General features: G+C 39.6%; 1 protein-coding gene across 1 annotated transcript; it reads left to right on the top strand.

Moving 5' to 3' along the window:
- Positions 1–80: 80 nt before the first annotated feature.
- TMEM196 (transmembrane protein 196) lies at positions 81–18,000 on the top strand. The gene is made up of 4 exons (XM_075495427.1): positions 81–227; positions 11,682–11,738; positions 13,592–13,846; positions 17,938–18,000. Exons 1-4 carry the CDS (start codon positions 81–83, stop codon positions 17,998–18,000), a joined length of 522 nt encoding a protein of 173 aa, XP_075351542.1.
- Positions 18,001–19,615: the final 1,615 nt, after the last annotated feature.

The raw sequence follows: 19,615 nt of genomic DNA, 5'->3' as shown, positions 1-19,615 counted from the left end.
TAGGGCCGCGGGAGCGCCGGTGGAGAAGGAGGATGCGCGGTTTCCCCGGCTGATCGGGAAGGAAGGATGACCGAGGGAGGATGTGCACCAGCAGCCAGATCATCGGGAGCCTCCTGGTGCTCTCCGTGCTGGAGATAGGGTTAGGGGTGTCCAGCGTGGCCGTGGGGGCGGTCAGTTTCAGCCTGGTCCTCACAGAGCATAAACCTCAGCTGGGAGACTCTTCTCCGGTATGGAGCGGGGTGTGTGTACGTTAGCCATTTCACTCTCTCTTTAACTCTTTATGGTGATGATCAGACCGTGCGAAGGCATCCCTCCCTTCCCTTCCCTTCCCTTCCCTTCCCTTCCCTTCCCTTCCCTTCCCTTCCCTTCCCTTCCCTTCCCTTCCCTTCCGCGTGTGCATGCTGCGCCGAGAGCCTCGCCGGGGCCATTTCCGATGTGCATGGGGTACAGTCTGCATACTCGTGGGGCGAGGGGGGAGGCACGGGGGGGGAGAGATGTGTGTGTGTGTGTGGGGGGAGACCCCTTCTTTCTTGCTCCTTTTCATTTTTCAATTTTGCTGTGAACAATTGAACTTTCTGTGAACCCGTTCTCACACCTGGGAAAGCCTGATGCCTCGAGTGGAACACGGGCCATAGCTTACAATCTTTAAATTGACTGTGAGTTTTGCTTTTAAAAAAGAACAGCCCTGTCCCTTACGACAAGACTGTCAAAAGGTATTTTAAAATAATGTCAAGGGTATGTTAGCTGAGTTCTGAGCTTTTGGAGGAAAAAGAGAAAGAGGAAATGGGAAGGAAAAGGAAAGATATGTTCTCATGATCTGGGCACCCTGAGCTTCTTGTAAAATGAACAAAAAATCAAACACCAATAACGGGTTAATAGAAGCAGCATGTTCATATCACAGAGCATTTCTCACTTCTCAAAAACGTTTCTTATTTTTTCAGTTTGAGATATGCATGTTTCTAGGAAGAATTTTCCTCCAAATGGTTATTTATACTTATGAAACAAGGAGTAGGAAATACTGATTATTCAGCCTAAACATGAGTGGGCATTTTTGAACTCCAAAGCTGGTTTTGGCCAGCTTGGATTGTACAGCAGTATTTCTAAACAGATTGTTTGCTTTGCTTCAGATAAGATGATCTTGGTTATTAATCAGCGTAACCTCCTGTAATACATAGATTGATTCTGACAAAGTGCTTCCTGTAATATTCTCACTGTCAATAATTATTAATTATTGACAACAGTCATAAATATTTTTGGCAGTATATAAACACACACATAATTCTGCACTGCAGAACAGGTAGATGAGAAATGAGAATGAAGACCAGATAAGACAAGACAGTGGCCAACAGGTAATGATATTATCAAAATCATGTCAAAGAGGGAGGTTTCTGATCATTGCTGATGAAGAAAAAAGATTACTCAAAAACATGTGTCTATCTGAAGATTTAATGACAGAGGGCAATATCCTGGGGTTCACTGACGTCAAAGAGTTTTGACCAGTCAGTGAGATCAGTATTTTATGCAGCGATTGCATTTTGTGACAACGCTATCACAGCTGATACCATTTCATGACGATGCACATTTCCTGCACAACTGCCTCATTCATTTTTACAGTTTCTGTTACCCCAGAGTTTGTACTAGCCATAGATTAAAATCCTATTACATTATATGTAGGCTCCAAGGACTTTATAATCAAAGCAAGAAACAGATGTAGGATAAAAGGATGTAAGGGAGTATAAAGAAACAACAAACCAAAATTGATCAGTATAACAGGTGGTTGCACTAACGCACCAGCAGTCTGGCTGATTTCAAGCTGCCCGTAGGTAGAGTTTTAGAGAGGAATAAGACAGAGGACAATGAAGTGATTTTGCAGATGTTTATAGGAAATTCTCCCCATATGGGAGTGCAGAGGCATGGAAGGGAACCCAAAGGGACTTGTTTGAAAAATGTAACAAGTGGTTAAAGGATGCCCACAATCAGAGCCAGCAGAAGCAGGCATCAGCTGCTAGGAACTGAGCAAACAACTGCAGATTAGGTAGGCAGAGAGAGGCCACAAAGAAACTATAAAGTGGAAGCAAGGAGCTTATGTTTCATGTAGTAGAGGAAATGAGAAATCACAGCAGTACGCAGAGTGGGGTGACATGGTTATAAAGCTTACTTACTTTGCCTTGAACTAAAGATCTTTGGTCTAAAATGTCACCATTATGGCACCCTCTTGGTACCACTCCAGCAGTTCAAATTATCTGTTAGGTTGTGTTCTTCTGACTAGAGGACTAGCAGGTGAGACAGGACAAGAAAGGGGACAGAGATCTAATGTTCTCCAGGGATCCTTAGGGCCATGGGTAACTAGGTCCAAATTAAAATAACTGGAGAAAGGTTTGTTTGCACAATCCTCAGAATTGCCCTGCTGCAGAAATGGCATAAACCGCCTTTCTGCTCACTGGATCTTACACTGAGCTCATGTTGCCTGTATTAAAGAATATGGCTTGCATAAAATATGTTAGTTTTTTCTAATTCACACACTTGAATCAAGGTTTTCCTTTGAGAAATGAACAATAAGGAAAAGAAAGGGACATTAAAGGAAAAACTAATACGTTGACATGTTAGGATTGAAAACACTGGAGTTAAGTTGAACAGTGTCATGTCTCCTGTTGTAATCTACCTGGAAATATACTGAAAACTTTTGACCCTCTTCTATCCTTTACTTATGTGGGTGGAACTCAGCAGAGGCCCAAGTTCATGAGCAAGCAGATGAAGATAGCATCACCATGGAAACCTTAACCTGAATTCCTAAAATTTGGGCATCTCAAAATCATGCACATTCTATCTCCTATACTTGCCTCCCTATGATGCTTTGCATTTGATGCACATTAGCTTTATTCTTAAAAGAGTTGTTCTTATTGTTCACTATCTCCATTCAGCCAGATAATTTACTAACGGACCTAACTTTAAGCATGTGAATCCCACCCATAGGATTAGAGATACAAGTGAAGTTAAGCATGGGCTGAAGTGCTCTGATCATTGCATGCCCTGCATTACGTACAAGCAAGCCAGGGAAAGTTAAGTAGACAAAAATGAAGACATGGAAAGCCTAGACAATGTCTACATCAAAAATGCATAGAAATGGGAAAACAGTTTCTAAATTTGTTGTCCTCATTGGAGATGAGCTGGATTAAAATAGTAGAAGTTGTTTAAAAAGTAGCCAAAGAAAAAAACTGAAGGTGTGACTGACTTCTCAAATTATCTGGAGCATGTGGAGATGACTATCCAATTTATTTTACATCATATTCAATCTGTTCTTTTTAAAATAGGTCATGGTTGCTAAATTAAAAAAAAAAAAGAATACAGTCCCCTATAACCCAAGGTGAACATGTTGTTGATTTCTAGATTTTCTTTCTGTTTGTTACGATTGTATTGGTATAATCTACTCCACGGGCTGTACTCAGTGTCTCCCAGATTTCTTTTTTCCAGAAATTGAGGTATATTTCTGAAATCCACCATTCCAAGTCAGTTATATGACGTACTATAGAAATGATCCAACCAATGAGCGTGCTGAACCACTAACACTAACATAGCAAGAATGGCAGCATCCATAGCAAAGGCTTTTGCACAAACGAAAGAAATCAGAAGATAATATTTCAAAAAGTATTCACAGATATTTTTAAATGGTCACATCCTTTCCCATCTATATTTAGAACATAATGGTTGCATTACTACCACTATGATTAGTGACTATGTATTCACACACGCACGTATGTATATGGCTCTAATTCTCATTTATGCTGCAGTGGTGAATAAATTCTTGCTATAACTGAGACTCTCTCACAGAGAGACAGAGAGAGAATGAGACAAAACCCACATCTTTAGTCAAATATGCCATCTATCTTCATTTGCAAGAGAGATACCTGATGATTCACTTATGGCTATGCCCCTCAAGAGTTTCTTCCCTTATGAAGACAAATATCTAAACGTATTTGAGAGAGATGCATTCTCTGGATGTTGGTTGGTCTGTCTGACTGTCTGTAGGGGCAGAGTTATTGTTTCCATGATTTGTGATTTTAGCACAATGGAAGTCTGCCTGCCCATTAAAAATCTGCATTTATGGTTCGGCTACAGAAATTTGCTCCAAGTTGGCACTTGAAATATTTTATTTCAATGACTTTTTTTTTATCCAGGATTTGAAGGAAAAGAAAAAGGTTCAGTCAGTATGGAGCTCTCCCAGAGCACAAACATAATTTCACTCTGTTAAATCAATGTTGGTGGCCTAAAATTTTAAAACATTAAATTTTGCATCTAGTTTTTACTGCTGCCAAGTTTCCTTTGGAAAGAACAGTCAAACTATTTTTTTTCAAAAGAACACTAAAAAAATTCACGTTATTGTTTAGCAAGCAGACAAAATGCAGATGTGATCCTACTTTATTTTAACATGTGCATTGCATTTTCATCAAACTGACCATATTTCTGGCTGGCTTCTGCTCCTGATGAAATGAATCGCAGCACTGCCAGTGAGCTCAGTGGAAGCTGGAGAGAGTTCTGTACCTATAGATGAGGGAGGATGTACCAAGTGTGAGAGCTTCTTGCCTTGCATGGAACCAGGACAATTCACTCCAGCTGAGAAGTCTTTCAGTAGGTTTTCTTCATCATTCAGACACTCCAGAAGCATAAACCAACCTCGAAGACGGTCTAGGCAAGGGGACTTGTAGTTCCTGGGTTGTATTTAAGAGGGTCTGTTGAAAAAGACTGAATTAAGCATATGCTTAAATGTTTTGCTGAGATAAGACTTTAGTTCACCTGCAGGGAATAATCTTTAATTTATTACTTTTTGAGACAAAAGCAATCATACTCTAAACTGAATATTTGACACAAAACCAACAAAAAGCATTATTTACTATTTGTTATTCTGATAGGCCCTAAACAAGTAAATAAATATTATTATTTTGTGCTGAGGATTTGAGTGTTTTTCCAGATGACCAGAGGTTTTTTGAATCTCTGATGGCAGGTAGACTTTCAGGTTCAGAGAGCCACTTCTAAATTTCCTTAAGTGTTTCTAAAAACCATTTCCCATTTTTAAAGCATCTCTGCAGGCCTAGAACCAGATGCACGGAAACACTAATCACAGGGACTGGGATGGAACTTAAACTGCTTGAATATAGCTTGAATCAGTGGGAATTGTAGCACCACCAGAGCTGATATAAGCAAACAGCACACTGCTAGGTCCAAGGTATTAGCTCAGATTAGACATGTTTTAACACTATGTCTCACCTCAAATAGCAGAGCCCCCCTCTCAGTATGACAGATTTGGTGGGACACAAGGTTGGGTTGTGGCAATGCTGTTGCTTCTGGTTCTGGATCTGGATGACTTGCAAGCAGCCAGACATTCCTGTCCCCACAACCCCTTGCATGGGACAACAATGTCATTAGAAGTTTCCATCCCCCTATTGCAAAGATTATTGTGTTTCTCCATGGAGGTAACAGGCAAATCTACTACCAAGGCTTGCTCTTTTTGCCTGTTGTAATTTTTCTCTAGGTTGATGCCTTTGTTTTCATGAGCAGATTCTGTGCTGTTTATGCCTGCACTAAGAGAACTTAATCCTTGTTCTGAAACACTCCTTCAAAGAAGAGTTACCTTCTCTGCTCAGTCCATCCATTAGGGATTTCAGCTTTTTTCTCAATTGGATGGAGTTGAAGCAACAAGATTATTAAAAAGAATGGTCCTTTCTAGACATTACTAATTTCAAATTCCTGGGTATTCTCATGGCAGTCACATGTTTATACAATTTTAGTGTAAAACGCAGATTTTCTGGTTTAAACCATGACAAGAGTAGATAGAAGTGAAGCTCTTGATTGTCTTGATGGTTTATTCTTCCAAGTGGGAGATTATTTGAACAGGTATGATATGCTTGCATTTTCACTGTGTTATATTGAAATTTGGAATAATTCCCTTCCTCTATTTCATCAGATACATGTGGATGACCCAGAACACTGGAGGGCTTTACACACAGTGTATGTAGTTTGGGCTGCTTCTTTGTCAGGAACACTAACTAAGGATCAAGTAGTCCTTATATTCAACAGGTTTTCTCTACTATTTTCTGCAGCCTCTCTCCAGAAAGATTTTCCATAGACAGTTTTCATTTTCTCAGTGCTATTACACTCACCATTGCTTTTGCCGCCTCAAAACAGAAGAAAGAAAGGTTTCTTAGGTTCAATATACAAAATAAAAATAGTTCCTTTTCTTCTGCATGATGGAAACCAACAAATCTTTGGCTCTCTGCAGATATAACTAAAACAGAATCTTTTTTTTCAGACTACCAGTAAGAAAGCCCCTTTTTTCCAGGAGAAAGTGAATGAGGCCAAGTCTTTTGTTCCAGAAAATATGAAACAGGGACGGATCCAAACCACAGAACTTGAATCTAAATTGAGATTTCAGCCTCCTTACCAAAATTTCTGGGTGTTTGGATCTGAGGTTTTGTTTCAAGCCCATATTTAATATAAATTAAAGCAGGCTCAAAATAAACATTCTCCTTTTCTGGGAGGTCTTTGGTTCTTTATTCCAAAGTTCAACAGACCAAAAGAGAGATTTTCAAATACGCATATTGAACATAAGCAGGCACAGCTGCAGTGTGAATGGCAAAAACTCCACAGACAATTAGACACTCCTGCATCACCTTGCAATCACACTAGTGCTATCAGAAGGACTCTGACTCTGCTAGGTCCCCACAAACCTTCACTGAAAGGGAGACTGGGGCACTCACAGCCCACTGAGTCTTTAAGTACCTTTTGTGCTTTGTAGTGTCTTTCTTTGGATTTTTTACCCATCACCCAAGAGTGGTTCTGCCCCTATCTATTATTGTATGATACATTCAATCCCTGCTTCCTCTGCTAGACTTAACATGAAATATCATGTATCATAGGAGGTATTAATAAGTCTGCAATCAAAAGTAACCCCAGAAATAATGGGAATTGGTTGCAAATAGCGGTCTATGTAGGTTTTTAAGGGAGATTTTGGATCTTTTAGCCTTTTATGATTTTTCTGATGAATAGTAATTAAAATGAAAGTCCAACAGTGAAACATCTGCTTCAAGTCCCACCTGAATGTCCCTCTCTGGCTCCCAGGGTATTTTGGTGGGCTTATTAATTTAGCTTATCCTTCATGAAATGTTTTAGCCTTATTCTCGGCATGAGTTGTGAACACTTCAACAATTGATCATTCTTTATAAGGAGCTTATCTTCAGTGATATATTTCTTTTCCACTCCTGATTTACTTATTTTCAGCGTGTGTTTGCATTAACTTACTTCAGGTTTGACACAGTTAGAAAATGTAAGTACATTTAAAGAGTCCAAGAGGTTGGTAAAAATTAACTGAGGATAATCAATGATCATGTCGAAAGGAGCAAGTCCTCACCATGACAGTATTAGTTAGTCATGGGTAAACTCTAGTCCAGAGGAGCTCAACAGTTACAAGTCAAGTTTAAATGGTATGACATATTGACATGAAGATGAAGTCCTTCAGGATAGACAAGAACAGACAGAGAGCGGCAAGACAGCAGAGCCCCTGGTGGCTGTATTCCAGTTGGCAGTATTATAAAGCAGAAGAGTTCAAAACTAAAAGACAAACAAACATAGGAAATTCCTTTTGAGTCTGATTTGCACTCACATTCTTTTTCTGGTACAAAGAGCTAGTGTAGTTTCTCCCATCTACTTTTCACTACTGCTGACCACAACATTGCAACATGAAAAATTTTACAGGAAGTTACTATAGCACCAAAAAAAGAATTCTTGAGTCCTTAGCTGATCTATCAAAAAGCAATTATCAGAGTCAATCACATGATGTCCCATTGACTTCCTAACCTTTCTAGAGGTCTTTACATTGAGAAGCATGGCTAAGGCAACTCTGCAGGAGCAGTGTTCCTGTGCCCCAGGTATCACTAATATTCTCGGTAAAGCAGGTTTCTACTGCTTCCAGTGAAGCAGACTCCTCTGCAACCTCAGAAGAGAGGGGTAAACTTGGCTCAACATTTTCAAAGCTTTGCATGAGGTTTAATTGCCTGACACCATGGCTCAAATTCATCCATTGTTTTTAACAGCAAAATACCTGCTGTCATAAATTAATAACCATACTGTTTTTTGGGCAAGCCTTTTCTCTGTGAATGTAACACACTGTCATCTAAAAAAACCCAAATAATATTAACCCTTTCCTACTGCCCAAGTGCTTTTGTTTCAAGGTTTTTAACATGTTCAGGCACACTAGTGCATTCAGTTTCACAACTTGCTTGTCTCATAGTCATACAGATTATAAAACTTTGGCATGACCTTCCCAAGCTCACACAGAAGAATGTGGAAGAACTAGGAATACCCAACTCCTCTGAGTTCTCTGTTGAGTTCTTTAACTACAGGACATATTATCCCTTGTGTATATGTATAAATATTGTAGATGTACAGAAAGAGAAAATACATACAGAGTATACATACAGACCCTGACATACTAAAATATTATAACAGAATCATAGAATATCTCAAGTTGGAAGGGATCCATAAGATCATTGAGTCCAACTCCCTGCTCCTCGCAGGACTACCTAACACTAAACCACATGACTAAGAGCATCATCCAGACGCTCCTTGAACTCTGACAGGCTTGGTGCTGTGACCACTTCCCTGGGGAGCCTGTTCCAGTGCCTGACCACCCTCTCAGTGAAGAACCTTTTCGTAACGTCCAACCTGAACTTCCCTTGACGCAGCTTCATACAGTTTCCATGTGTCCTATCTCTGGTCACCAGAGAGAGGAGATCAGCACCTCCCCATCTGCTGCCCCCCTTGAGGAAGCTGTAGACTGCGATGAGGTCACCCCTCAGCCTTCTCTTCTCCAAACCAAGTGACCTCAGCCACTCCTCGTAAGTCTTGCTCTCGAGGCCTTTCACCACCTTGGTCGCCCTCCTCTGGACAGACTCTAATAGTTTCGTGTCTTTCTTCTGCTGAGGTGCCGAAAACTGCACACAGTGCTCGAGGTGGGGCCGCACCAGTGCATTGCAGAGTGGGACAACCACCTGCCTCGACCAGCTAGCTATGCTGTGCTTGATGCACCCCAGGACACGGTTGGCCTTTTTGGCTGCCAGGGCACACTGTTGACTCATATTCAACTTGCCATCAACCCAGACCCCCAGATCTCTTTCCACAGGCCTGCTCTCCAGCCTCTCGTCCCCCAATTTGTATGTATAACCAGGTAGTCCATCCGATACTTTAACAGCTATGGAATACAGTAGTCACCCCTTGTTTTTGAGAAGCCAGTACCTTAGGGCTTGCAGATTAGCTCAATTGCTATTCTTTGGATTTCAACTGGGAAATACCTTAGGTAATATATATGTATGTGGCACTACATAAAGGTGGTTTGGAAGGGTATTTGTCCTGTCCTTGAAAAACAGTAAAGAATGGCATAACTGCCCAAACTGGTGGGTTCTAATGCTGAGTGAATCTGTAATTTGCTTGTTGCTCCTTTGGTCATATACAAGGCTAATATAACTTGTTCATTACATTCCCTTCTGGCTAGCAAAGACTGTACCATGGAAATAAAAAGTCTTCTCCAATTGAAATCAGTGGTAAAAAATCTATTGACTCTAATAGGAGCAGAATTGGAGCATTCTTGAAAAAATGGGTGACCTATTCTTTCAGCTCATTCTTTCAATTATCAAAACCCCAGCTTTTTAAACTAGTTAACATACACTTCTGACAAGCTGAAACTATCTTTGATGGTATCTTCCAGATCCTTTCTGTAAGCTTTCCAGAACTCATAAATTTTTCTTTATAAAATTTTCCTTTTAACCCTAGTCAGTCACTACAGAGAGAATTATATTATTAATCTGCTTTATCAAGTCTGACTGAATAGAACTTAATTATAGTGATGTCTTCAACAATTTTTTTTTTGAGGTTTCTGCATTAATGTTGAGAAATACGAAACACTACATGTGAAAATCTGAAGCGTGCCTGCAGTTGAAGGCAATCTGCAATGGCAGGATTTGGAGTGAAGCTCCAAAACTTCACAGAAAGCCTGAGTGAAAACTTACAAGGCAGATGTGATAGTTCTGAGCTGAAATCTCCTCTGCCTGTGGGAAAGGGACAGAGGGAGCCCTTCCCATTGGTTTTTTGATTGTTATTCCAATGGGTGAGCTCCAGTAGCAATTACCAGTTGTATGTCTGCTATGCCCTGAGCCATTCAGCACCATGGTCTACATGAGCCAGCCCTCTCCATAACCAGATTGGTATTAAGTCCACATCCCATGCTTAGTGTAGAGGTAAATAATATATGAAATTTAACCATATTCATTGTGGGGAACTGATTCAATGGGCCTAACTCAGAGTAAAAATACATTTCAAGGCTTATGCTTAGCTATATGCATGAACTACTTTAGTTGGAGGGAGATAAAGTATGTATTAAAGCACCTCTTCAACTGAGATACTGAAGCTGCAAAGTTTTGGAGGGTAAATGAGATGTACACGCAATATATTATATGGACCCTGAATGCTGTACAGGAACTGCTTAATTTCTTTTCATTTCTTATGTAACAGCCAGGTCTGTTCTGTGATTTAATCCTAAATCAAGATCAACCAGAGCCATTTGCCAGAAATACCATCTCAGTGCAAAAAGGATGTGGAAAAATCCAGTTTTAAAACTATAAAATTACTTCCCAATAGGGGTGCGGGGTTAGCTTTACCAAAAATAAGTAGCACAGATTTCTTAATAAAAGAGTTTATGAGGTATTGAAGAAATCTTTTGACAGTATTACAAACACCTGGAGAAGGCGTTATTGCTTTCATACAACTACCGTAGTTCTTACCACGACTGCTCCCTCAGGGACTGTTCACTGTTCCCCTAGTTAAACTTTTTTGTAGGAGGAAAAAGTGACATCAGAGAATGTCATTGGTCTTTGATGTAGGTCACTAAAAAGCATTAACAACTGTTCATATAAGCTGGTAGGGGTTGTTTCTCTTTTTGTTAATCAGTTTTTGCCTAATGCTTGATGTGACAATTAGCAGATGAGTTTTTGAAAGGGAACTACATGAAAAAAAGTATAGATACCTTCATGGTATCTTCTGCGAAGTGGGCTATCTAGACCCTAAAACAGATTTTCCTGCATGCTCAGTGTAGCCACACCAAAAGATGTACTCGTATTTACACCTGCATCCACAGAGGTGACTGAACTGCATTCTTGCCCAGAGTTCCACTGTCTTGAGGACAACAATCCATGTATGATCCCTCAGTCGTTCACACAGTAGGATCAGGGCATTAAGTACCTCAGCTATGCTTGAAAGTAGATGATTTGGATCACTGACTCCTACCTTGCTGAACTTTTCTGAGGAAAAAAAAAGAGCAAAAAGGCATCTTTTGCTTGCAACATTGGGAGGGTTTTTTTCATGTTTTGTTTACCCAAGCAGCTTGAAAGTAGGATTTTTTTTCTTTTTTTATGAGTAATCATCCTCAGTCTGACTTCTCATTCCAGTTTCTTCTTCTCGGATAAGTGTGTTTATGGTTGAGTTATAACTTCCTGAAACATAAGGTTTGTGATAAAAATGCTGGCAACAACTGTAACCATTGCCTAACCTACTGCTGTGGTCACCACTACAGCAACACAGCAGGATTTAAACTTGAGACCTTAAATGATGAAATAATTGGTATTTTTTTTCCTTTGCAGTTCCTGCTTTGTGGCATATGTGGAATATTGTGCGCCAAAAAAAAATCTGGACTTGTTGTAAGTTTTTCCACTGCATATATAACACATAAGTATTTGAAAGCCATACTTATCTAACTTGAACTCCTTACTGGGGGCTTTCTGTGTCCAAGTGGTTCTGATAAAAAGTCAGTAAAAATTGCAAGTCAGCAGTCCAAAAAAGCAATCAGCACTTTGGGTTAATCAAGCAAAACAAGGCAGTTCTGAAATGGCCTATTTAGGTCATGCCTATTTAAGCCACACATCCCTGTTTATCCCTGTCTGGATAAATATGGATGGAAAACCTGTTGACACAAATTGATGCCAAGTCAACAAAAAGTTGCCCAATAACTTCACTGGATTGTAATTTCTCTCCTTCAAAAACCCACTTCTGTGAAGTGTGGCACGACTGGGCTGCCACCTCAATGAGGCTGCTGACCAAGTTTGATTCTAGATATCATAGCTGTTTGCTGTTTTAATAAGTTCTTTTTGCAATCAGAATCATGAATAAGCCAGTTTTAAAGTGATGGCAGATGTTTTCTGTCTCTTCTAAGAATTAGAAGTACAGTAATTTTTCTGACTGCAGCAAAATGGTGTTATTACTACACAAGTCACAGCAGAACTTTATGTTAAAGACATGATCCTATCATAAGTGATAATGTCTGGCTTAATTTTCTGTCAGCTTGATTATTCTGCCATACACAGATGGAAGTCACGTAAAACCAGCATACGTGTGAAGGGAATCAAGATCTCTCTCAGATTATTTTTGAATATCAATGTGTTATCCTAAAACCTGTTACAATGACAGTCTCATTTCTTAAAGCATGTAGACCATAACCAGTTTCTAAAAGCTGTCTGTTCTGGTGGTGTCATGGAATAGTCACTTCCCAGTGGACTGCAGCATGCAGCCTGAATGTCACATTCCTGATGAAATTCTCATCACAGTTGTGTACAGAAGTGGTTTGTAAGGCTCCATAAATTGTTCCTACCACAGTAGATAAGTACATATACAAAGCCGTATGGAGTAACACCAAAGGCCCATCTAGATCAACATCGGACAGGCCAGCAGTATCAAGGCAAGTGAAGAACACAATAATTTAGCAGTGTCTCCATAATAAGGTCTTTTTCCCTCGAGTCATTTGTGGGTCAAGGACATCCTGAACCAGGATGGCATCTTTGTGATTAAAGTGATAGGAGGACTTTAAAGATGTCTCATTAATTGCAGCCTGTTTCACACCCTTCTGAAGTTCCCAGAAACATTTTAACCAAGTTAAAAACAAACAAACAAACACACAGTCACCACACTGACCTTCTGCAGAGCTGCATCACAGATTTCTTTGTTGTTTCTCTTGCTTCTTTGTCCAGCGCATTCACCTTGAACACTTTTGAAGTCCCCACAAAAGCTGTAGAAAGCCTCCAAACTGCTGTCTGACTGAACAAATTAGAATTGAACAAGAGGCAGAGTCAGATGGCACACAAAGCAAGAGAGATTCACTGCGAATACATGAGGCGTTCACTCCTGAGGAGTCGTGAGAAACTGTACAACAGAAAATTACGACACATTCTGTCATGTTACTGTTTTGAATGAAACGCTGGAAATCTGAAGATTTGTGTCCTAGTAGTCCTTCCATTGACTAGCTTTTAACATGAGCAACTCATTCTACCCAACTTTATCTTACATGCAACATCAATCTTAACTCTTGTACACCAGAAGGTATTGTATTCCCTTGGAGCTCTGTGGGAGCTGAGGGAGTTAAAAATGAGTGTCTGTGCAGTGTTTTGCAGTCCATGATGCTATCGAAGTATTAAGTTATGGTTAGTCTCATTTTTTATATGAATGAATCTGTCTCTGAAAAATGTTGCTGTGACATAACCTCTCTTGTCTTTCCTGACAGATGATACTTTTTTCTGCCTGTTGCATCTGTGGACTGATTGGAGGAATCTTAAATTTTCAATTTCTTCGTGCTCTGACAAAGAAGTCGTCTGCTCTCTATTCTTTGCATCTTGCCTCCATGTCTCTTGCATGCATTGGAATTGGTGGTTGCACCCTTTCTTCATGGCTCACTTGTCGGCTAGCCAGCTATGAACAAAGGCGAATGTTCTCCGAAAGAGAACATTCATTGCATCACTCCCATGAAATGGCAGAAAAAGTGAGTTGAGTGACCTCCCTTATTCTGCTTCTCCTAAAATGCTACTGTATGTGTTAACGTTTACAATTGGCAAGAGATGTATTCAGTTTTCAGTTTTACATTAGAAAGAGCTTCTGGGAAATGAAACGCTGCCATTCTGTGTAAGCTTTATTACATTGCATTATATGGAGCTATTTTTAGGTACTGTATATTTGCAGTACATCCATTTCAATGAAGTACATCCATTTTCAACATAATTCCATTGTATAGCTATTCAACGGCTTAGCTGCTAAATATAGCACTTCATAAATAATTGGAAGCCTTATTAATATGGATTATCATGTATTGTACTGTGAAAAAGCACAGAATGCATTCTGTAACCACATCATTGCATGCTTCCAGGATTTAATCAATTTATTCCTCTCCCAAGTACTCAGCTTATAAAGTAGGTTATTTAAACACAAAAGCCACAGTTCACAAACCTAGATGACTAAACCTATGCACCTAAGGGCTTATTTAGACACCTAAATGAAACTCATTGGATTAGCAGCAGCACTGAGCATTTATTGCCTTTCTCTGTTAAAAGGAAGCTTACCAAGGTGTCTAGGTCTATGTTTAGGTGCTGAAACTTAAGGTCCCAAAGTTGAGCACATAGGGCCAAAAGAACTAATTGAATAGAATTCTTGAAATCAGCTCCTTGGATTTACAGATCTGATTCATAATTGAGGAACAGAATGTTCACTGACACCCTGTGCTTTACATTTGGACTTTGTATCCAATGCCTGTCATTTGAGAAATGAGTAGAGAAGAGAACAAAAGTTAAGTGGACTGCTCATCTAAACCTCCATGTGCAAGTTTGCATCACAGTTAAGTTCAACGATGTTTGAAACATGTTTTAAAAAGTTAAATAGTATAGGTTACAACAATAACATAAAACAGGGTGATAAAATCAAGGGAAGAGATACAGTTCTCCCTCTCATTTTAAAATGAAGCAGAATTCTGATGAGCTATGTAGGCAAGTACGACCATGGTCTTGCAGATGGTAGGCTAGATCCTGCCTTTCAAAGAGGCTCTTGCCTCAACAAGGACAAAGATGAAGCCCATTTGAGAGAAAAAGAGAGAGGTAAAAAAAACCAGAAATGGCCTGGGAAGAAAACCCTTTCAAAATACAAACACCCTGCAAACTCTATCAATTTGGGTTGAGGATGACCATGTATAGCAGTAGTTCACTGCCTCCTTTCCTGGCCTGTTGATCTACTGAGCTTTTACACACTCAGCAGTGAGGACTGCCAGGTGCCCACTTATCTTGGGTGAAAGGCCATGATGCATGTGCAGAGCAACCCTATCGCACATGCTCAGCGAATGTGGGATGCGCCCCACCGATGGTGGACTCCCTGCATGTGTGTTGTAGAATCAAGTGTGCATGCGTGGGTGGTCTGATCTGGGACTTCTTAGACCTACAGCCTGCGGACGGCCTGCTGCTGGCAGGTTTGAGTACATTAGCTCAAGGCATGTCCCTAAAAATAAAAGGCTACTTAAAAACTTCCATTAAATTACGCCCTGATTTAGAAAATAGCTTTAAAGTGTTTTTTATATAAGACTATTTTGTATATTTATACTGATATACAGTAATATAGACATGTACTGTATGTGCATTTGTTTTGCTATATTTATTGTATAATTGTTATATTTATATTAGAGATTGAGGGGTATTGAAATAACCGACCTGCCCAGCTGCCCGGTGGTCCCCCCGACACCAGAGTTACCTCCAAGGTACGCTGAACACTAGGGAGCTACCATGTTGTTATGTCACTTCAGGAAGGGCCACCTCTAAGAGAAAGTCATAGTTTCAGCTAATCAAAGTTGGCTGATGCTGTGATGTCACTCTGAGTCAGGCAAATGGTGCTTCCAGGTGGTGACATAATTCTACATGGTGAACGCTGCAATCTGGAAGTAAGTTAAGTATTTAAAATATTCACCCTAGTTATAGACATCCAAATGGTCCTATTTGGATGTTGCCACCATTGACTCACTCTGCTTCTAATCTGTGTGCTCCTTCATTTCTTGAATTCAGCAATGCTTTTTAATTTATTAATACTTTTATTTTTGAAAATAGAAATATTGGGGAAAAGAAATGATTTTCAATATATTCTGAAATTATGATATTCTAATAGCTGATGTCTGCAGAGGATTCAAGTGATAAGCCGACAAAAGGAAACTTACACTTGCTCACGAGTAGTCTTCTGACAGATTACTATCAAACTGTGGCTGACTGATAGTTAATATTAAATGGCCTGTATTTTCTTGGTCCCTTTCCCAGCTGACTGGTATCTTCAGCGTAGATCCAACAAAGGGTTTAGGCACCTACAAATAGGCAACTGTAGTGCCTTGTTTCAGGGCAGGCAGCCCCCAGATCGCGATCCTGAGTTCAGTGGTAGGTGTGCATGTTTCTCTTCAGTATGTGAGGAGAATAAGGCACCATACAAAAACATCCAACACCATCACCTGCCAAATGGAGAGCTGGGTGGTAGAAAATGCTCAAAATTCAGTAAGTTTACACAGCTTCTTTTCTCTGAAACTTACACTTGATTCGGGAGTATTAATTGGCAAATCTACTTGGTTTGATGGCCCCAAGTCTACTTTGTAGAGGGGAAAAGAACATCCCTTCTTTCAAAAACTGTGGAGGCAACAATTAAGCCTTGTGATCTACTTCAAAATGTAGCTGGTAACACCTGAGAGAGGAAGCACCAGTGCTTCCACCTTATGTGAAACTTTGAGTTCTGGTTTCTGCCTCCCAAACTATTTAAAAATCAAATATTGTGGATTAAAAGAAGAGAGAGAAAGAGTCAGACTAGGAATAAAGACCAGGTCCCAGAATTTTCTTCTCTTTACCAAGAATCTCAGCTACTATGATATAAAGTCAGGCTCTTTCTTTCTGTCTTTCTCTCTCTCTCTGTTTAGCCCAATGAATCTTGCTTTACTTTCTTCATAGAAAATTCCACAAGAACGGGGACAAACAAATCCCTTTTCTTCCACATTTTCTCCAACTATATCTAGGAGGTGGAAGAGGTAAATTTGATCTTTCCATGCAGAGAAGAGCTTCTGGTTCTCACGGAAAAATATTTTAGAACTAGCCTAACAGTGGCACCTCTACCTCATGTACCTGAATTTTAAAAAGAATAGCCAAAACTGCATTTTTATATGTGCCCATTCCTCGGCATCGTTGGATGTTCTCTGGGGTCTGTCATTGGACACAGGCAGAAGATCACTTCATTTCTGCATCCTGATTCAGTTTGGTATGAAATAGGCCTAGGACTTCTCAGAATAAGGCAGTTGTGAGCATAAACTCCACGTGGCTTTGCAGCCTTGAAGGTCAGAGAAGTGCTTAATGAACGTAGCCATATCCAGGCTTAGACAGCTGCTAAGTAGGTATTGTTTGGATTGCAATTTGAGAATTAGAAAATCTAACTCCAAACAAATCTTGGTTTAGGTGCTTTAGGATTCCGACTCACGATCAGGTCAGCTTACTCCAGGATGACTCATCTGCCACTTGAGTAGCAATTGCTGAACTGCTAAAAATTGTAGTCTGGCATATTAAGCGAAAACCAAAATCAGTCCCATCCGAAGGCAAGCAGTCACAACCCTTAGATCCTGTTTGGATCTAGTCCTACTTCCCAAATGTCTATCCCAGCTAGCATCGAATGGCATCTGTTTGTAGCATGTCAGCACAGAAAAAGGTTTGAATGGAAACAAAGACTTAATTACCATCTTGTTCCTTTGTAGATTACCATACAAGCTTGAGTTGATGCACTTTCAAAGGACAACGTCACAAAATTTTCACGGATGCCATCAATGCTGTATATGTGGTCTGAGAGTAATGTCCAACTCAATCAGTATCAATGAGTCTATCAGCTTTCAAATGTACTTATGTAGGAAGAAATGATTTCTTTTTTTTTTACAGTGAGATTTATCAAGCCAACTATAAATGTCAAGTTTTTCTGAATGTTTGAAATTCAGAGTTTGTTAAATTTTTGTTACAACCTTAGCTAACTAAATTTCAAACACCATAAAATAATTGCAATTTTAATCAGTGTTTTCTATTCTTGTTGCAGGAAATGACAGACAACCTAAGCAATGGTGGCCCACATCTGATTTATAATGGAAGTGTATATTAAGAGATTTTAAAAAGTTCCATGGAAAGAAGTGGTTTTAGAATTTTCTTCAGGAAAAAAACAGACTCCAAGAAATTGAGAAAATGGAACTATCTTAGCTTTTATGGCTCACATGTCACAACTGCAGAACAGCACAGTTGCATTTCCCTTTTAGAAACATGTTCAAAATTTGTCTCCTAAACATTTTGCGGATATACAATACTTATTCACTTCCTGGCTACTCTCTTTTGGTTTTTTGTCTGAATAACTTTTCAGAATTGTGATAGTATTTGAAATAGACTTCTCAAGACTCTTCTTCTCATGAAGACTCAAAAACCAGAAAAAAAAAATTAAACTGGACCATATTTAGCCCAGTCACAGGATTCCTAAAGAGAAGAGAAGAGGGCAGAGGAAGGATGGCTCAGGGGGAATCTCTTTCTCCTCCCCACTTAGCAGCATCTGGTGTAACATGATGGCTTCAGACCATGTGGCATGGTACCAGCAACGCATCTGCACAGTCCCCCTCCCCACATTGCAAATGTATTCAGACTCAGTTTTCCCAGTAGACTGTATCAAAAGAAAGTGCAAATTACTCTTCCAAAAGGCTCCCATTTCACATTCAGAGTGTAAATGAACAGTGTGCTGAAAACACCACCAATGTCTTTGTTTTGAAAGACAGAATGCTCTAAGAATGCCATAAATCAAAACCTCAACAATGCCTTGTTGTAAAGAAATTGTAAATATTTCCAATTTGTGAATGAAGTATATTTCGTAATTTGTTCATAAAAGATGACAAATAAAATGAAATCTAAACCAGAGATTTTAGACGGATCTTTTGGGGTTTTTTCTTGTTAGAAAGATCTTGCAAAGCTGAACTGTCATGCTTGCAGTTTTGCACAACACATTGAAAGGTTCCTAAAGGGGTGAAGCAAGCTCACAAAGCAGAAAAACAAAGGCTGAACAGAGACATGGTCAAGGTCAGAACACGCTGGCAATTCTGCACACCCACCATAGAGTTTGGGCTCTGTTAAAGCAGTGTGTATATTAAGGCAGCAGCTTTAACTGACCCCAAACTTTATAGTAGGACCTACTGGCTCATATAGCCATGAAAAATGGAAGATGTAATCTGTAACAGAACGTATACAGAATAATACTCATATAAAATATTCATATAAAATCACTCGTATGTTACATAGTGGGTCTATGACTGTGCTGTAAAGCCCAGCACTTCAACATGAGTCTGAGATGTGAGCATTATTGATGACTGGCAACATTTGGTTATTTACACCCATGTTCCCAGACAAGTGTGAATAGAATCATTATTATTCAAGCCATGCCATAAATATCTCTAGAAATTATATTGTTTTGTGAATCTATATGGTATAAAATAAGCTTTAATTGAATTATCTTAGGATTTTCTAAGTCTATAAGGGAGTTTCCCATCTAATTACAAATAGGAAACATCTTCACTGTGATTTAAGGCTCTCACTTAAACTTCATGAAAATTAGTTGGATGGCTAAGCTTGCGAGTCAAAAACTGGTCCACCTTATAAGGCTTCTCTTCACATATCTACTGTCTCAAATGGCTTTTGAATCTTCTCTATGGCCCTGATATACTAATATGTATTACGTACATTAG

The sequence above is a fragment of the Mycteria americana genome, chromosome 2, assembly GCF_035582795.1.
Source record: "Mycteria americana isolate JAX WOST 10 ecotype Jacksonville Zoo and Gardens chromosome 2, USCA_MyAme_1.0, whole genome shotgun sequence".
NCBI classification, from domain to species: domain Eukaryota; kingdom Metazoa; phylum Chordata; class Aves; order Ciconiiformes; family Ciconiidae; genus Mycteria; species Mycteria americana.
Note: the sequence above shows the minus strand (reverse complement) of the source record. Positions and strands in the feature narration are given on the sequence as shown.

What these genes read in the sequence shown, in the direction of transcription:
- TMEM196 (XM_075495427.1), top strand. Translation starts at nt 81, where the DNA reads ATGTGCACCAGCAGCCAGATCATCGGGAGCCTCCTGGTGCTCTCCGTG. An exon ending in AAAAAAAATCTGGACTTGTT is followed by an intron (nt 11,739 to 13,591) that starts GTAAGTTTTTCC and finishes CTTTCCTGACAG; the next exon opens with ATGATACTTTTTTCTGCCTG. An exon ending in CCCATGAAATGGCAGAAAAA is followed by an intron (nt 13,847 to 17,937) that starts GTGAGTTGAGTG and finishes TTCTTGTTGCAG; the next exon opens with GAAATGACAGACAACCTAAG.